Genomic DNA, 19,073 nt, shown 5'->3' on the forward strand with positions numbered 1-19,073 from the left:
GCCAGACGACTTTTGGGAAGAGTGTCGGCATGATGGACTCAAACCATGGTTGCGAAATACAATAGTTCAAGTTACCTCTTGTTGTTACTTACAGCTCGAGGAGCAGTCGACTTGTTGCCATGGCATATCCATACAGAGTTCTAATAAACTACCATTATTTTTTCGATTAGAAGGCACAACAAGAACAGAACAGTGGACAACAATGCTTACATGCCCACATCATACCCTTACCCTACCCTACTTTGGTTGATTTAAGTTCTCCTTGGATCTGTGTCTTGTGTGTCATCGATGTTGCCGAAGAAGACTAGTTAACTTTTCTTTGTCTTCAATCGAGTTTGGACCCGCAACACATTATATCCCCGTCATAAGCATTGCTTCCAGCCTAACCTTCTTTAGAATAATATATACATATAAACAGCTACAGCAACAACTACAAATACAAATACATTTATGTACTTCTACCATACTTATTGAACAACAACACAACTCTAACTCAACATATAAGGTTATATAGAATGAAGAGGAATGAGTCCCAAAAGGATAAGGAAGAAATAGAGAGGAAAAAGAAGCAAGCCACAGATACTCCACAAACTACAACTACAACTACAACTACAACTACAGCAACATCAACTAAACCTCCAAAAGCGCCACCTTCTCCACTATCACCTTTGGATAAAGTACCCCCAAGATTGCGAAAGGAAATGGAGGATAAACAACATCTACTACAACAGAGACAACTACAACTACAACAACAACAACAACTACAACAACATCAACATCAAATCATTCAAAGTACATCTTACCATAATATTCCAATTACCGATCCTTCACATCCAAGATATATTCAGCCACAACAACATCATTCCCCTACTTCACATTCACCTCCTCCAGGTGGAGTCCATCACCTTCATTATCAATATCCACCTCAATTCCCTCTACAACAGATTGGTGGACCCCTTCAACAACAACAACAACATGCCAAACCTCAACTTCACTCGATGGATAATACTCAATCACTCATTGGAAGACCATTGGTTCCAAACATTCCCGAAGTCATAATTGTCTATGAGAAGGAATTGCTGGAACTCATCGATCCCAATCTGACACACTTCCCCAGGTCAGCACTACTGCATCCAGACACATTATTCCCATTGATCGATCAAGAGAATGTGCAGATATACTTTACCGAACTATTCAATCACCTCAACAAAATGGTGATCACCAACACCAACAATGAGCGAACCATTGCCGACAATGAGCGAGCCATTGCCAACGACTTTATGCGATGGAGACTGATCATCCGATATATGGCAGTCTCCCTGTTGGTCAACAGCGAACCAAACGACAACTCCTATTTTATTTATAATTATATCGATCGAGAAGCAGACCCTCCCGTCACTACCCTGCGAAGGTATCTGTTTGGAGGTGTAGATTGTATAAGCTCCCCGATCAAAGTGAAGCAGATACTACTCCAATTTATCCAATAAATGCCGTCCGACTGTTCTCTGTTCTCTATCCACTCCATATATATCTATATGGATAACTTCTAATTGTATGGTAAATGTAATTGTAATGATGACAGGCCTTCTGTGGCCCAATAATAGTGATAAAGTTTAGTGTAGTGTGGGGGCAACAGACGACCCGTCATCAATCATCTCACACATATATCTGATCACTTATATATAGTGTGACCATTTGTTTAGAACCCCTGTATAACTACTACAAGTACTATCTATATACACATAAAGATTGTGTAATGGAGAGAATACAACATATATCTAATCACTTGACAATGTCCGATGTGTCATCAACTGTAACTCAACAACAGCCACCATTGAACTCAAACATGTCCAATCGTGCAATACTCTATCAAGAGTATGACAATGGATGTAGAAAGATCATATTAAACAGAGAGGAGGCACTACATAGTCTTACATTGGGTATGATCACTCACCGAACGCATCGACCCAACAACACTAACAATCAAACAATCAAACAGAGATGATACTTGAGATGTATAGATTGCTCAAGTTATATGAGAATGATCCAAAGGTGAAGCTTGTTATGCTTGTTTCATCAGGTGGCAAGGCATTCTGTTCAGGTGGAGATCTTAAACAGTTCATTACAAGAAGGGAGGTCGCACATGAGTTGTTGAGCGCAGAGTATAAGATGGACTATCTGATACACACTTATAACAAGCCAGTTGTATCTATTGTGGATGGCATTGTCATGGGTGGAGGCGTAGGAGTGTCTATACACGCAGAATACAGAGTTCTGACAGAGAAGGTGGTCTGGGCAATGCCAGAGAACAGCATTGGATACTTTACAGACGTTGGCACAAACTACTACACATCTCGAATGACTGGTGGAGTTGGACTATACCTCTCGATGACTGGATCGAGGGTTGGCCTGAAGGATGCCATGCGTCTGTCCATTGGAACACATCATGTCAAGAGTGAGCATGTCCCCATGTTGGTAGACGACCTCTGCGAGAAGGAGATCAACGATCGGCGTCAAATACAGTTCATTCTAAACATGTGGAGGAAGTCAGTCCCCATCGGACAACACGCCAATGCCTCGAACATGACACCACTCGAGATCAATCGCGAGTCAATCCAACGATGCTTTGACTGGCGCATGACAGGTGCCACGACGGCCGAGAGCATAATCGAGTTGGTCAAGCAGGAGACTGCCACCAACCCCGAGTGGGCCAATGCCACGCTGAAGAAGCTGGACCATGCATGCCCGCTGAGTGTAAAGGTGACGCTCCGAGCGATACTGGAGTCATCCACTCTGCCCATCGACGAAGTGTTCAAGATGGACAACAGGGTCGGCCGATACCTGATGGGCAGTCTGGACAATGTACTAGTAGGTGTTCAAGGAGCACTCATTAATCGCAAGGGTCGTCCAGCCTGGTGGCCTGCCACACTCCAAGAGACCAGCGACGACTTGGTCGACCAGTGTTTCAAACATTTGGAAGACTCCAAGGAGTTGGATATCTAGATATAAATAATAACTTTATACCAAAGATTGGGTCGTAAGTTCAGCGATTGATCAATCGTTGTACACACCCAATTGCAACAATGATTGATTTGTTGGACTGATTGAGTGGCCCCATGACGACAAATATCTGGTGTAAGATTGAAAAAAGGTGGTCCACTTTTTCGAGGCCTTCGTGGACCTCAATAAGGCCTCACACTTAAGATGTCAGCATTGAATGAATGAGTCCTTATTAATACTTTGTGTACATTATTACTTATACTTATACATGTAAATAGAATAGAATAGTTTAAAGAATGTATCTCTCCAAATTATTTATTACTTGTGTGGCCTTGATGGTGGCCTCGCTGTGTTGTGTCACGCCAATCAACGCTCAGAACCTTCGACCAATCATTGGTATACTGTCACAGCCCACAGATGGAGACATGGCTGCATTGGGCGACCAGTACATAGCGGCCAGCTACGTCAAGTTCATCGAGAGTGCCGGCGCACGTGTCGTCCCCATCCTCTACGACATGAGCCAGGACGACCTCAAGACCCTGCTCTCACAGCTCAATGGCGTGCTGTTCCCAGGCGGCGGCGTCGACTTGGCCAACTCGCCCACCTACTACGACAACCTCAAGCTGATCTGGTCGTTCGTGATCGAGTCCAACGACAATGGCAACCCATTCCCGCTCTGGGGCACCTGCATGGGCTTCCAGGAGCTGTGTATGCTAGCCGCGGACAACCTCAACATCCTCTCGCCCTTTGACTCGGAGAACTACACCATCCCCCTCAACCTGACTGCCGCCGCGCAGACCAGTCGTCTGTTCAGTCTGGCCAGCCCAGCTGTGATGACGGCGCTCACCACGCTGCCCATCACAATGAACGCGCACCAGTACGGTGTGTCGCCAGCCACCTACACCGCGACCGCGTCGCTCAACACCTTCTTTGACGTGCTGTCGACCAATGGTGATCGCGAGGGCAAGGTGTTCCTATCGACGATCGAAGCCAAGAACTACCCGATCTACGGCTCTCAATGGCATCCGGAGAAGCCCATCTTTGAGTGGTGGGCCGAGGAGGTGATGAACCATTCGTACGACAGTATCGTTGGCAATCAGTACACTGCCATGTTCTTTGTCAACCAGGCGCGCAACAACAACAACAAGTTCACCACAGTGACCGCCGAGTCCCAAGCATTGATCTACAACTACAATCCAATCTACTCATTCGACATTGATCAAGACTTTGAGCAGGCCTATTACTTCAACAATGCCTCCACCTCCAGTTTCACCTTCTAGGTGACTCGTGGTCGGTAGGTGGAGACGTCTCCAGAGAGTGCGTCTTTATATAAAGGAATAAATGTGTGAGTGTGAGGGAGTATACCTCCCTCCATCCTACGATTAACGCAACCATCATCATGATTGAGTAGGGCTGGTCCTTGGGAGTCAGTCGACAACAGACTGATTGATGATTGAATGACTGGATGAATGGATACCAAATGCCAATTGCCATGATGATGCTGAACTTCATACGTTCAATGATACAATCAAAAGAAGTCCAACAAGAGTTGAGATAGTATCTTCTCCAAGTGAGTCAAGTTGACATCGTCACTGCCATCAATCTCTGCCTGTTTAGCCATTCGATGGAAACATTCAATGACCATTAACTCTAAATAATATGCTGTTAACTTGGTAGTCTCTTCAGATACTATTATGATCGATTGAGTTAGTAAGGTTACCAATCATTCATTCATCTCGTTCCATACTTCTAATCTTTTGATCTTTGATTGAACGTCTAAGTATCAACGCAATCGTCTTCTAATCATTCATTCAATTCAACATTAGTATGACTTGTACACATAGTATCTATGTATGTTTAACTTACTTCATTGAATGTATAATCATTGGCCATGTTGTACAAGTATGAGCACAATGTCAAATGAACGTCAACTTGATCCCAAACACCTTCTCATTCAATCAATTCCAATTATTGTGCACTTCACCAACTCAACTACATAGTTATATATAAAGTGAAGATAGAGATAGATAGAGAGAGATATAAGAGAGGATGTCCAACTCAACTATATCAGCAATGATGATGATGATGGCGGGTGATATGTCTTCACTGAATGCATTGCCATCATTCAATACAGGTCATGTTGATGATATTGGACTAGATGATGATACATTCAACTCATCGACATTCGAGATATATATACCCAGTCTATACGATTCACAACTCTGGTCCTCTTACGAATACCTTAACGACAACACTGCTAGATTCATTGATTGTGTGTCTCGCGATTACTTGGTCCAAGGTATGTCTTTCATTGATTGATTGATTGATGGATGTGTCACTGACCTTGAATGAATGAATGAATGTAATGTAGGAGAGCTATTGAAGTTCTTCATCATTGTTAGACCGACACCAGCTGCAAAGGCAAGATCATTGAGCATGAGCAATCAAAGAGCACCAGTCAATCAATCACTCAAAACGATCGCAGAGTCAACTGACTCATCATCAGCAGCATCAAGTTCATCATCTGGCCAATCAACATCAACGACCAGCACCAACACTGGTACAACTCCACCCATAACAATCATACCACCATTACCATCATCATCTCAGAACCTATCATTCGAAATAGCGATGCGCTACTCATCCGATCTCTCAAAGTCATCATCTGGCGACTTCCAGAATGTATGTATAATGTATATAAGGTGTCACTTAAGTACTTGGCCATTAACTAACTAACTCAAACTCACTTTAAGGCGGTCAACATTACAGAGTATATACCAAAGCATTCATATGTAACGACTGATATGAGGAATGATCATATCTCATCATCAAAGTCATCGACATCATATCTTCGACACGACACAAACAATCAGAATCAAAGCAATCAACGATTCATTGGTGGTACAATCGAAGTGTCCACTCCATTCGAGACATACATACCCAACAGGGACTCACTCAATCAGAAACCCAACTACTTCAGACTGTCCAACGGTGACATTGTCTTTCCAATTGAGATACCAATATGTAAGTACCGATCGATCAACTGATCATCACTTAGTTTAACACAACCAAACAATCAGATGTCAAAGAACTTTATGAAGACAAGATAATCAACTTGGTGATAAGGGTCACTCGATCAAAGAATCATCGAAACATGTCCAATGAGAACAAGTTGGATCGTTTGTTGCAGAATGATATCACATCATTCCCAAAGCTCAAGAATCACAGGATATTCTTCAGACCATTCATGTTGATTCAACCTCTAAAGTTGCACATCCAGCCCAATGTAATCACATTGGGCACAAAGAGTTTGGTGACTGTTGTGGCGGAGAACGTTCATCCCTCGCTAACATTGAACATCAGAGACGTCAACATCTATCTGCTTCACGTGTTGTCGATGGAGGTCTACCAGGGCGAGGGTGAGATGTCACATCGCCAGCTCGGACAGATCACCAAGACCACGGACCACTTTACCATTCGTCAGCTCACCGAAATGCCGCCAACACTGGCGCTGTCACCTCAATCTCAATACTCGTTCGTCCTGTCGTTGGAGCCACTGTCCTTGCAGAAACAACTGCCACCACTCGATGGCTTCTACACCAAGGTCAAGGTGGAGTGGGACTTGCCAGTGTCCTGCGGCCAGATACTGTCAATGTATGATCTCAAGGTTCCTCCACCAGCCACTTCTCAACTGATGGTGGCCATCGAATGTCCCTCACCCGTGGTCGTAGGTGAGAAGTTTAGCATCACCATCAAGATATCGAATCTCTCGCCAAAGTCTAAACAGATCAACATCAATTTGCCGGCGGCTCAGCGCCAGGCCAGTCGAATCCCCCTGCCACCAATGCTGTCACCACCAAGTACCACGGCAAACACCCAGGCATTGAAGTTGTCCACCTCACTCAATGCCCAGATTGCCAACAAGAAGGCATCATTACGACACTCCACCGACAAGACAACAGCACCAGAGGTGTTAAACAAAACCAACCCGACCAACATCAGTAGCAATAAGCTTCCACAATCTACCAACACCGCCAACACCAACGCCAACACCATCAACAGCTCCAAGTATATTCCAGCAGACTCACACATTCATTTCAACGAGATGAGCTCCAAGTCACTGGCATCCTTTGATGAGACACAGAGAAACTCCTCCAACCTATTATGCCTTGAGAAGTCAATCTATGTTGGGTATGTAGTATCCATATCCCTTGTCCTTTGGATGTACGTACTAACCTGTCTATCTCATACAAACTAACATAGTGACATCGATGTCAAGAGCTCAGTCAGTATATCAGTGGACTATATTGCATTGAGAACTGGTATCTTTGAGATACAGAACATCACATTGTACGATAGGATCGAAAAGAAGAACTTTGTCATCAAGCAATCACTCCAAATATATTGTATCGACCCGGTGCCATCCATCACAACTCCTCCTCCCCATCATCACAACAACAACAACAACAACAAGATTGAGGAAACTGTAAATGAACAATAAATTGTTTCAATACTGGATGGAGATGGAAGTCCAGATTATTTATTGAAACTGCTAACCATATGGCTAAACTTGACAACATTGGAACGATACTCATCCATGGAAGATGTTAGATTGCTTAGAAGGCTAAAGAGTGTCTTTCGGTCTTCATCGTGGAAATATTGAATAAACTCGCTTTGGTACAATTGTTCTTCCAACATCTTGTCATACAATAGTCTATCATCCTTCTTCCTGTTTAAGATATGGAACATTATATTGGCTGGTCCATTTATATTATCAATTTTCATTGTACTACCAATACCACTCAATACCTAGGATTGATTGTTTGATTGATAGAGGGAGTTAGTGAGATCCGAGAGAGATAGGAGTAATAATAACATACCACTAATATGTTCCTAAATAGTACATTACCATGAGAGGCAATGACCTTGTCGATTGTTTGGTCATAGACTCCTGGTACATGTAATTTGAGAAGCAGGATGTCATTGATCATCCGAATGATTTGACTTCTAATATTTATCTGTCCATTATCATTTTCCAACACACCTAGAATATTATGGACTGTGTATTCAAGTACTGTTGCAATGATATCAGTATCAACATCAAATGGAAATCGTCTAAATGCCTATTGTTTAGTATGGGTAAGTGGTACATCCATCTACATGTACTTGAATTAATACTTACTACAAATTTCATATCCAGGTAATCAATGGAGAGTTGTGGAAGTGAAGAAAAGCTGATCCTGTAGAGTGGATCAGCTTGGTACTTTTTGAGTGGATGGGTGTCAGGTAGGTTGGTGGCTGGGGAATTCCTCAACAATGCGAGAGTGGTCATGGTAACAAATGTTATTGATCGTCCATAGTAATGTCCAATCATGCGATAGTGTAGGGGGATAGAGTCCTTGAGCAGTGATAAATAGATAGAGTTATGTGGATTCCTCGAGAATGCCAAAGACACACTCTCGATCATTTCGGCAACACATTCCTCGTGATTCCTAAGTTGCCATCTTAGGACACCCTTATAGATATTAACAATTATCTATAAAGTTCTGAGAGAAAGAGTGAGTGAGCGGGACTGGACTTGATTGATCGATTGAGTATGGTGTACAATACTTACTGTGGCAACCTCAAGATCAGATCCAAATTGATCAAGAACATGTTTGAATTGGGGAAGCATAACATTGAAATAGGTCGTCTCTGCCTCGAAGGATACCATCAGATATGAACGTGTTGTACACCTTCAAGTGGCTAACCAGTTTGCCGATTTTGTTGTTTGAAGCTGGACCAGACATTGATGGTTTCAGTGTTTGGATAGTTCGTGATACAACCTTGATCAATGGTTTGATTGCCAGGTTGAAGGCATCTTGCATATCGAATGGTGTTCGCATTACTGAGATGATTGAGAGCAGCCCATTAAAGACAAGTGCTAATGTATTGTCAATTGGATCCGCCTCGATAAATGGTAGATATTCGACACATCCATTCAATATATCATTGAACTGGTCGACCAGTTGTCTGCAACACTTCATTGTAATGGAGCAGAATGATTCGGTTGAGACTTGTACCAGGTCAGACGTGGCAAATGAATCGACAATCTTGGTGATGATCATCTCAAGGTCTGTAGCATTGTTTTGGAAGTATGAGTACAAGTGAGAGTAGATGATGTTGCAAGACTTGAGCAACCATGTCGATGTAGTAGGGATCATTGGGATCAGCTCAAGAATGTATCGCGCAAAGTTGTGATCATTTAGCTTCAATGTCTTTTGATTGATAAAGTTATCCTACCAGCCAGACCTCATACTTTATCCATTGTTGATCGTTGTTCTGTATACTGGAAGCAATATGTGTAACTAAAAGGTTGATGAACACATCACCAATGTCCTTTCTAAAGCACATCATTGCTCTAAGAAATTCATTTACCTGCCTCCTAAAGGCTATGACACTCTTATCTTCACTATCATCTTGTTCGACATTACTGCTGTACATTGCCAAGTTGATGAGTGTGTACAGTATGTGAGTGAAGAATGGATCACATGTAGAGCCTAATGAATGATATATTGTTGCGGCTTCATTGAGATGTGTCTTCAATATTGGGCACAATCCATCTTCACGACCAACATGTTGAATGAGTTGACCAATAAGATTGAGATACAAGACAAGTGTGTTGACATCCAACAGAGGTGTGCGGACGTGACATGAGATAATCTTTGTGAGTGGTTCTATGAAGCACATGGCATGGGTAGTGACAATCTGGATGGTCCAATTCCTTCATGAACATCGCACAGAGCCATGGAGTGTGAATGCAATGTCTGGTGCAGTAATGAATGGACACCTCGATGTTGTCAAGTACCTCCAACTCAATCGCACCGAGGGCTGGAGAACCACCTCTGTGGCTACGGCTGCGTCCAAAGGATATCTCGATGTGATTCGATTCCTCCACGAACACAGACCCGAATCATTCATCATGAACGGTCGTAGTGCTCCTGAAGTCATGAACAAGGCAGCTCAATGTGGACATCTCAGCATCGTCAAATTCCTTCCAGATCACAGACTGAAGGTTGCACAGTACGTGCGATGGATTACGCGGCAGAATAGCCATCTTGATGTGATCATGTATCTTCACACCAATTGAATAGAAGGATGCACACATATTGCTATGCACTTTGCAGGGACCAATGGCAATCTGGATGTATTGCAATACCTTCATGAGAACCCAACTGAAGGTTGTTTGTTTAATACTATGGACGTGGCAACTAGTAATGGATATCTGGACACTGTCATGTATCTTCACAACAACAGAACAGAGGGTGCGACGATCAATTCGAAGGACCACGCTGCACAGAATGGTTATTTGGAGATCGAACGCTTCCTTCATCAGAACAGTACAGAGGGTAGCTCGACGTTTGCATTGGATGACGCCTCAGGAAATGGATATTTGGAGCTTGTTCAATTCCTTCATGAGAACAGAACTGAAGGATGTACTCAGGATGCAATGGACCGCGCTACTCATAATGGTTATTTGGAGGTGGTTCGATTCCTTCATGAGAACCGCAGTGAAGGATGCACGGTGTCCGCTGTGGACTTGGCTGCCCAGGCGGGCCACACCAAGACTGAGGAGTTTCTCTTGGACAATCGGACAGAAAGATGCACAGTGGCTGCAATGAACAAGGCTGCCAAACGATGACATCTGGACACAATCAAGGCGTTGTTGGCGAGAGGAGTCAAAGGAAATGGGAAAGTGTTGGACTATGCAGTCGAGAATGGCCATTTGGAAGTGCTCCGCTACCTTTATTTGAACAGTCTCTAGAGGGCATATAACAACTGCAAATTCTCAGGATGCATTTACCAAAGCAATCAAAGATCATCAAAGATGGTCTTAATAGACCATTCGACCAAAGTGATCAATATAATTCAATTTCTCAACAAAAGTTGATCATGGATATAGTAAATAAATATAAATATATATTTAACTTTAAGTTAACTAAATAGAGAAAGAAGTCAGTTGGTGGGAACCAGAGTCTGATTCTCATTTCGAATTTTATAAGTTATATCATTTTACAAATAAGGAAAGAGTGTCAAAACCTGGTCCTGGGAACCATCAATGATAACCCAGGGTGTTGGGGTGGGGAAAAGTATTATCAAAAATAGAGGTCCAGAGACCCAACAGAAGATTCCATCTTATCTTCTTTCTAGATCATCAATCTATTAAACAATTAATTAATTAAACCGTTTTTTTTTTGAACTAATTAGAATAACTTAGTATTTAAGGTGATAAGGGATCCCAATTGACAAACATACTAATTAAAAAATTATATTAATAATCAAATATAAATTAATATATACTAATACTAATCAACATTGTAATATACTTAATGATAATAATAATTAATATGAAATTAAATTTATCACTTTTAATATTTACATTACTCATTTTGAGAACATCATCGATAGATGTCTCATTGTTGGAACAAATAGAGATTAAACTTGATGAGATTGAGGATAATTTTGGACATTACAACTTCTTGCTCAAACTCAATACTTTACCCCACGACCAGATACAAGATCTATGTCGATCATTCTCCAACTCCATGTTCTCACCTTTCAAATGTGTAAACCACACTGCTCTCAATACATCTGAGCCTAGAATCGGCCAACTACTACGCAAGTCCAATGATGATCATCTCCTCAGAGGAGCCTCCAACATCTTGAAGCCAGTCGTCCTTGTTCCAGGTGTAGGTGGTAGTTCACTAGAAGCCAAACTAAACAAGAACTTGTCACCTCATTGGTATTGTGTCAAGAAGAACAATTGGTTCAGGATATGGTTGGGATTGTCAGAGTTGGCTGTACAAGATTGTTGGTTTGACAATATGAATGTGCATTACGATAACAACACTGGTGACTTTTCAAACGCCCCTGGAGTCCTAATGAGACCAATGGACTTTGGAGGTCTAAATGGTATTGACTACCTTGACAAGGCGTTTGGTTTCCCAATATCACTGACCAATGTATATGGAGACATGATCATGTTTTTCAAAGACCTTGGATATACTAGTACAAACCTAATTGGTGCACCTGTATGTATCTTTCAATCAATCAATTAATCATTCAACTAGTACTAACTCATCTCTTAACTTATAATTCCTTTAGTATGATTGGAGAATGCCTATTAGTCAATTGGAGAAAGATGGATGGTTCAATCAATTCCGCCTTTTGATTGAGGACACTTATCACAACAATAATGAACAAAAGGTTGTCCTTCTCTGTCACTCAATGGGTGGACTACTCTCTCTTCATTTCTTAAACTCAATGACAGATGAATGGAGACTAAAATATCTCGACTCATTTGTACCCATCGCTGCTCCATGGTCTGGATCACCAAATGCCCTGCGCACCATTGTAAGTTCATATATATCTATATAATCATTCTATATCTTATTCTAATATTCCTTTTATAGATATCTGGAGATGACTTTGGTATAACATTCATGTCTTGGAATAAGTTGAGAGATTTTTCTAGAGAGTCTGGAGGTGTGGCCCAACTGCTTCCAACCAACATCAACTATGAAGACAATCATGTCTTTGTTTCAAACAAAGGAAAGGATTACCAAATCGCTCATACATCAGACCTCTTTGATTCAATTGGATTATTTGTAAGTGTCATTGAATTATCAATCAATATCAAAACTAACTAATAGTAATAATCAAACATATTAGTCATCAGCCAACATTTATAATAGATTATCTAATCAGTTACATGGAAAGGATCCAAAGATCAAAACACATTGTTTATTTGGAGATAATGTAAAGACAGAGATACATTATGATTATAGAAATGGATTTAATTCTAATCCATCAATAAGTATGTATTACTTTCTATTAGAACTATCTTAAAATTATTTATTTATTAATAATTACTTATTCTTTATTTTTATTAGCATATACAATGGATGGTGATGGAACTGTCCCAAAGGAATCGTTAAACTTTTGTCAAAAGTGGGCCAATCATACCGAGTATAATGTTGACGTCGTAATGTTCCCTAATTCATCTCATAGAGATATTCTATCAAACAATGATGTCCTTACTTATTTATACAGTGTTATAAGCAACCAATAATAATTTAGATTATAAATAAAAATTGTAAATATTGTTTTAAATTTCATTTCAAATATAAAGAACCAGGGCTGATCAGAAAGTTGTTATGAACCGTTTAGACCAAAAATGGCCCCGAAAACTCGCTCGAATATGGACAATGGTCTTTGGCTGATCAAAAAGGGTGTTTAGCACAGTGGAAGTGCGATTGGCTACGAACCAATAGGTCGCAGGTTCGATCCCTGCATCACTCAAAAAGCTTTTGTTTTTTTTTTTTTTTTACACTGACGAAGAAGTAAGTTGAGGGCCTTGACGAGGCCGTTGGACTCATGACTAGTCGGTGAGGATAAAGGAATCCATCAATGAATGAACTCACTCTTCTTGGAAATTGTTTTTGTGAGTCACAATGGTTGATAACACAAATTAAACATTCATTTCATTCACTTAATCACTCACGCACAACAATCACATAAAGGTTGATAATAACATGATTACACCTGGATCATTGGACCCATGTCTACAGAGGTTCACTCAAGAAGATGATACTAACCAGTTTCACAAACCTGCAATACTTTTACAATTGCAAGGATGGAATACATCAAATGATAGAGTAATGTATGTTGTTTAGTATCCAATTGTTCAGCACATCATCATCCATCCATCATCCATTACTAACAACAACCAACAAATCACCAATAGTATGTATCTATCCGATGGTCTACACTATGTAATGGCAACATTCAACGACTCATACCCCAAGGATGAGATTGACTTGCTCCAGTCAGAGTTTGAGTTAATGAAACAAGATGAACAACAATGGGTCATGGTCAGACTAAGAAAGTTCCAGTTCGCCTACAATGGACACTTGGTAATCTATGAGTTGGACATTGTCGGACAGTGCGCAAACATTCCCGCACGAAAAATGCATCCAATGGTCGTAGCACTCTCAAGTCAACTGCCATCCAGGAAATACAATCGGGTTGGAGACTCTACGATCACTCTATTGTGCAATTGTTTTCAAACTACAATTAGTCCACTCAACAACATAGTGGAGGAGCTATCAAAGTACATTAACAATAACTTCTTTCACAATGCCAAACAACTTTGTGATGCTATCGACTCAACAACAACAACATATTAATCAAATTATGTATCCACTGACTCTCACTACTTCAACACTGTTCTGTTGCCTCTTGTAACCAAGGTATGTGATTTATTGAATGATCGGTTATTGATTTATTAACCTTTTCAACTGCACTACAGTTACTCCAAACGCCATATCTTGTGAAGCAATCTATTGATGAAGGCGTCTGTGATAGGATCAGTAGGCTGTTGAGCACGAGAGTATCACAAAAGTGTGCAATGTCATATATGGATAAGGCCATTGCCAAACGACATTGGTCATACTTGGTGCTCACACCATTGCGCATCACAGAGGATCACCAGCGAATCGATCAATTGTTTGAGGAATACGTCAGATTGATGTTTAGCTATATTGACATACATTGTTGCTATGACAACATTGTTGAGGCCTTTGGTGTGGAAAGACAGCATATCATCGATGAACAGATCAATCAATGGTTATTCTCGCCATTAATCTACCTAAGTGACAAACTCTTGTATCTCTCATCCATTCCAAACAAACTTCATACGGATGGTGGACTGCCAATCCATCTTTTATCTCATAAGCAGTCACTCTTTGAGTATGTAAAGTACTCACAATAGATCAATCAATCAATCAATCAATCACTTATTCCTTCATTCATTCATTCAATCACTTAGGTTACTTATCTCAAACGACATGACAGACCAGGACTATACAAACAATTCTAAATCATTCACCTATATTCTGGAACAGTTGGGCGACATTATCGAGGAGGATGACAATCAACAACGGATGATTAATTGCCTGACCAAACAAAAAAGGATCGACCATGCATATGAACTATTCCATATATACATTCGATCAATGCACTCCTGCTTCAATGATTGTTTCAAGAATCTAGGAACACAAAACAAGAATATACTCATCAAGTCACTTGGTCTGGAATATCCAAAGGTAGGTATATTACAATCAATCAATCAATCAATCAACACAACCTAACAAACAGAACGTAGCATCGGACTCATATCGAAGAATGTATTATAAAGGGACATGGTTGGTTGCTATTGGATGGAATTGCACATTGCTTACAGATGTTCTCGGAACAAGAGGACAGCTCAGATGAGTTGGTACAACAGATGATTGACAGTCTGAGCAGCTGCATTGAACAAGTGCAACCAAATGATAATGATGGTCTTGTGGACACTATCAGAGGCGCCATTACACTGTTCGAGCTATCACATCAACGATTGATCATATTTTTTGAGTTGGCCATGGCATTCACCATTCAACATTCAAAAGGTCTGTGCTACGACCTCAACATGGAGCTGATCAGTCGATACCCAACAGAGATCAAGAGGTACATTGATAAGCATTGGTGCACATCAACACAACAATGGGAGACCAAACATCATTTGGACGTATCAAACATCCATTTCTTTGGACTTTGCAATCGGATTGGTATTCTGGACGATCAACCGCAGTTGATCAATCACATCATTGATAGAAACTCCCTAGATTCTAAACAGATGATTGAGTTTATCAACTCAAACGCCAACAATAGCTCAACTATGTGGATAACACTGGTGGACAATTTGATGGGCGAGCGGGACCCAGAAGGAATGTATTACAACATGTCATATTTGAAAGAGTTGCTGTCCAACACTAAACAACTGCCCAAGTTGCACCCTGCCGCAGCATACCAATATCTTAAGTATATGTGCTGGCAACAGGTGATTCCCAACTCTGAAGAGACCTATCACATGATAAAACAACATATAATGGATCGAGTGGATATTGAGCATCCAGAGCTCATCAACCAGCATCAACGATTTAAACAATACAAGCACAACTCAATCGCTAAGGAGAACAGGATAAACAATGGTATTCCGAAATGGAGGATTGATCCTGACCATGAGGTTCTGGACCAAGAGTCATGGACGAGCACCATCCCAGCACTGCCACCTCTGCTCATCACACATGTTGTCCAGTTGTTGGCACTGGATGATCTTCACACGCACTTTGAATGGATGGTGAGGCTGTCGTGCGTGTCCAAGCAATTCCATCGATCAGTGAGCACAGTCCTATCAAACAACACAATCACATCAATGTCCATCCGCTCGATGATCAAAGACATTGGGTCAGAGTTCTGTCTCCTGCGCAATCCGCCACTTCACATTGATATCTCCCAGATGCACTTCATCCCAGTGGCATTCATGCCAACCTGTTTGGAGCGACTTGATTCATGACCATAACATTTGAAGAAAACCGTTGGAACAATGATCAAGTATTCTTCAGGTATCCAATAGTAAACACTCCCAACATCAGTCGGATCAAGTTTATTCAAAGTGATGAATATGTTGAAGGAAGTGGATTGTGCCGGAATTTGGTAGACATCCACAATCACTATGTCACAAGCAACTCGCTCATTCAAAAAGTTGAGTACTCTTTGAAATCAAATTCCATTCCCTACATTGTTGACATCATCAACAAGGCCAACAACATCACAATCACATTTGATATCAAGGTCGATTTTTATGAATTGGACTCTATTGACTTGACAAGTCATCTGGAGGTGTTGCCCCACATCACATCATTGACAGTCATAATGGACACGGAGAGCTTAAGGCAAACATTTGGCAACATTGACTATATTCAAGTATTTGCCAATCTAATTGAACTCAAACTGGACGTTATATCACATGTTTATTGTTTAGATCCTAGTACAACACTCGAGGTTGCCACAAGGATAGGGAGGACTTTGACTGAATGTAAGAGACTGGATACACTCACAATCCATGTTTATGATATCAAACTGGTCGTCCAATTGATTCAACAATCAAACCAGTCAGTGTATCCATTCAGAACACTAAACCTATTATTCAATGTTGATGAAATTACAATTTTGGAAGCAACCGATAACCTCCATTCACTCAAGCATCAATTGGACAAACTTGTGACGCATCTTGGACATCAGTCATTCGACAACATTACAGATATGTCAATGTATTTTCGAAACCAATGGTCCACCACTTTAACCAATTATCGATTTAATCAAAATGTTTTGGTTAATGCATTGAGTCCACTTGGATTCCAACCAGCCTACTCTCGTGGACATTTCAAAAGATATAACTCCAAAGTTAGTTACCCATCAACAGATAATAAATCTTGAGCATTTATTCAATCAATCACGCAACAGCCACTTACCAAAGTTTACCAAGACCTCCACTCATCATATTATACTTTGTCAATCACTTTATTATTATTCATTTGTGTGTGTCTAAGCTTGAGAATTCAAGTTGGGGTGAGTTTTGATGATTCATCAAAAATCAGTGGGGCTTGGAATAAATTGTTCCCTCATTTGATACATTCTTGCATTCATTCAAACACATTTTATTATCTCAAACAAATAATAAGAAAGATATTATATATAACAATAATAATATATAACTAGACACCAATAAAATCAATCAATAATGCAATCAGGTTCAAGTCAGTTCAGCTACTACTTTCAGCAGCAACAGCAGTCAGTCCCATTTGGACAAAAGATTGACATTGCTCTTCAGCTCACTCATCTGTAAGTGTAGCAATCAAACATCAATCACTTCAACATGATATATACTAACTAACTAACAAACGACATCTATCTTTATAGCTCACCATATACAAAGAGTGTATTGGTAAAGGTGTACACGACACTCTCATTCTGTGTCGCCTCTGCCTTTTTGGGATGTCTCTTTAGCATGTTCATTTACCAACCAAACATACTACTTCTGATCGTTGCAGACATTGCTGCACTCATCTACTTTGCCACACGTCCAATCCAACAGACAATGAATCGTTTCAGAGCTCTCATGGTCGTTGGATTCATCGTTGGTATCTCCCTCACACCATTGGTCAACTACTCCATCGACATCGACCCATCGTAAGTATATATATACATACATACACAGCCAAATGTAAACATGATCAGCTGATGACTAACTCACTCAATCACCTCAATCATATACAGTGTTGTCGTATCAGCCATCACTACAACAGCAGCCGTATTCCTCAGCTTCACCTTTTTCTCATTGATGTCTGACAAGAGATCCTTCCTCTACTTTGGTGGCACTCTCACCTCCCTCTGTGTGGCACTCATCTTTATGACCTTGTCCCAGTTCTTCCTCCACAGCCAGTCTCTCGACAAGCTCATCATGTGTCTGTACGCCGTTGTGCTCACTGGATTCCTTGTCTTTGGTATGCTTACCCAACAATGTCAATCAATCTATGTACACTCACTAACAAACAAATCATATGATCAACACTATAGACACTCAATTCATGATCTACAGGATTGAGAATGGCAATGATGACTACATCCTCCATGCCTTTGGTCTCTTCATGGACCTGATTGACATCTTCCGTTTCATTCTTAGGATTCTGGCCGAGAACAAGAAGAAGGAGAAGAAGGACAGAAACTAATTGACATTGTTCATCAATCCAATCACAACATCAATCAATCATTTCCTTGTATAATAACAAAACTCTCTCTCTATCCTAAACATCCACATCATCATCATCATTCCTCATCACCACTTTGTCCAACCATGTTTGGTTGTTGAACTTATCATCCAAACAGTCAGTCAATCAATCAAACTCTACTTCAGGAACCACAATCACAATTGATCTCGATGTTGTTGAGTTGTTGGATGTGTGCATGGATGCGAGGATGAAGTGAACAGTTACCAACAAATTGATTGACTGACTGACCTGACTCAACCAGACACACTGAATGTGTCCGAAAGGTTGGAGCTGAAGAGTACGTCACAACACCGAATTTTTCAATGAATGATGTGTTTGTTTGCAGGCAAGAATCTGCCTTGCGAGTCTGAGCTGTGTCTT

The 19,073-nt window shown here is 40.8% G+C and overlaps 9 protein-coding genes across 9 annotated transcripts; 8 read left to right on the top strand and 1 right to left on the bottom strand.

Annotated features, from left to right (window-relative positions):
* Nucleotides 1-1,702: 1,702 nt before the first annotated feature.
* On the top strand, nt 1,703-2,997 carry SAMD00019534_017070 (hypothetical protein; the record flags this gene model as incomplete). Its single annotated transcript, XM_012902298.1, has 2 exons — nt 1,703-1,940; nt 2,000-2,997. Coding segments are annotated over 2 exons (1,236 nt in total), but the record flags the coding sequence as incomplete, so codon positions are not given.
* Nucleotides 2,998-3,296: 299 nt separating this feature from the next.
* Nucleotides 3,297-4,277, top strand: SAMD00019534_017080 (hypothetical protein; the record flags this gene model as incomplete). Its single annotated transcript, XM_012902299.1, has 1 exon — nt 3,297-4,277. A coding segment is annotated over one exon (981 nt), but the record flags the coding sequence as incomplete, so codon positions are not given.
* A 766-nt stretch (nt 4,278-5,043) lies between these two features.
* Nucleotides 5,044-7,501, top strand: SAMD00019534_017090 (hypothetical protein; the record flags this gene model as incomplete). The annotated part of the gene is made up of 6 exons (XM_012902300.1): nt 5,044-5,299; nt 5,372-5,682; nt 5,754-6,024; nt 6,081-6,805; nt 6,839-7,191; nt 7,264-7,501. Coding segments are annotated over 6 exons (2,154 nt in total), but the record flags the coding sequence as incomplete, so codon positions are not given.
* Nucleotides 7,502-8,645: 1,144 nt separating this feature from the next.
* SAMD00019534_017100 (hypothetical protein) lies at nt 8,646-9,203 on the bottom strand (the record flags this gene model as incomplete). Its single annotated transcript, XM_012902301.1, has 1 exon — nt 8,646-9,203. The coding sequence occupies one exon, from the start codon at nt 9,201-9,203 to the stop codon at nt 8,646-8,648; it is 558 nt and encodes a 185-aa protein (XP_012757755.1).
* Nucleotides 9,204-9,727: 524 nt separating this feature from the next.
* Nucleotides 9,728-10,681, top strand: SAMD00019534_017110 (hypothetical protein; the record flags this gene model as incomplete). The annotated part of the gene is made up of 2 exons (XM_012902302.1): nt 9,728-10,110; nt 10,297-10,681. The coding sequence occupies 2 exons, from the start codon at nt 9,728-9,730 to the stop codon at nt 10,679-10,681; spliced, it is 768 nt and encodes a 255-aa protein (XP_012757756.1).
* A 904-nt stretch (nt 10,682-11,585) lies between these two features.
* On the top strand, nt 11,586-12,743 carry SAMD00019534_017120 (hypothetical protein; the record flags this gene model as incomplete). The annotated part of the gene is made up of 4 exons (XM_012902303.1): nt 11,586-12,071; nt 12,145-12,393; nt 12,453-12,647; nt 12,735-12,743. The coding sequence occupies 4 exons, from the start codon at nt 11,586-11,588 to the stop codon at nt 12,741-12,743; spliced, it is 939 nt and encodes a 312-aa protein (XP_012757757.1).
* An 831-nt stretch (nt 12,744-13,574) lies between these two features.
* SAMD00019534_017130 (hypothetical protein) lies at nt 13,575-14,228 on the top strand (the record flags this gene model as incomplete). The annotated part of the gene is made up of 2 exons (XM_012902304.1): nt 13,575-13,702; nt 13,787-14,228. The coding sequence occupies 2 exons, from the start codon at nt 13,575-13,577 to the stop codon at nt 14,226-14,228; spliced, it is 570 nt and encodes a 189-aa protein (XP_012757758.1).
* Nucleotides 14,229-14,458: 230 nt separating this feature from the next.
* On the top strand, nt 14,459-16,438 carry SAMD00019534_017140 (hypothetical protein; the record flags this gene model as incomplete). The annotated part of the gene is made up of 3 exons (XM_012902305.1): nt 14,459-14,790; nt 14,870-15,146; nt 15,239-16,438. The coding sequence occupies 3 exons, from the start codon at nt 14,459-14,461 to the stop codon at nt 16,436-16,438; spliced, it is 1,809 nt and encodes a 602-aa protein (XP_012757759.1).
* Nucleotides 16,439-17,665: 1,227 nt separating this feature from the next.
* On the top strand, nt 17,666-18,653 carry SAMD00019534_017150 (hypothetical protein; the record flags this gene model as incomplete). The annotated part of the gene is made up of 4 exons (XM_012902306.1): nt 17,666-17,766; nt 17,845-18,114; nt 18,202-18,428; nt 18,502-18,653. 4 exons carry the CDS (start codon nt 17,666-17,668, stop codon nt 18,651-18,653), a joined length of 750 nt encoding a protein of 249 aa, XP_012757760.1.
* Nucleotides 18,654-19,073: the final 420 nt, after the last annotated feature.

Source organism: Acytostelium subglobosum (genome assembly GCF_000787575.1).
Source record: "Acytostelium subglobosum LB1 DNA, scaffold: scaffold3, whole genome shotgun sequence".
NCBI classification, from domain to species: Eukaryota; Evosea; class Eumycetozoa; order Acytosteliales; family Acytosteliaceae; genus Acytostelium; species Acytostelium subglobosum.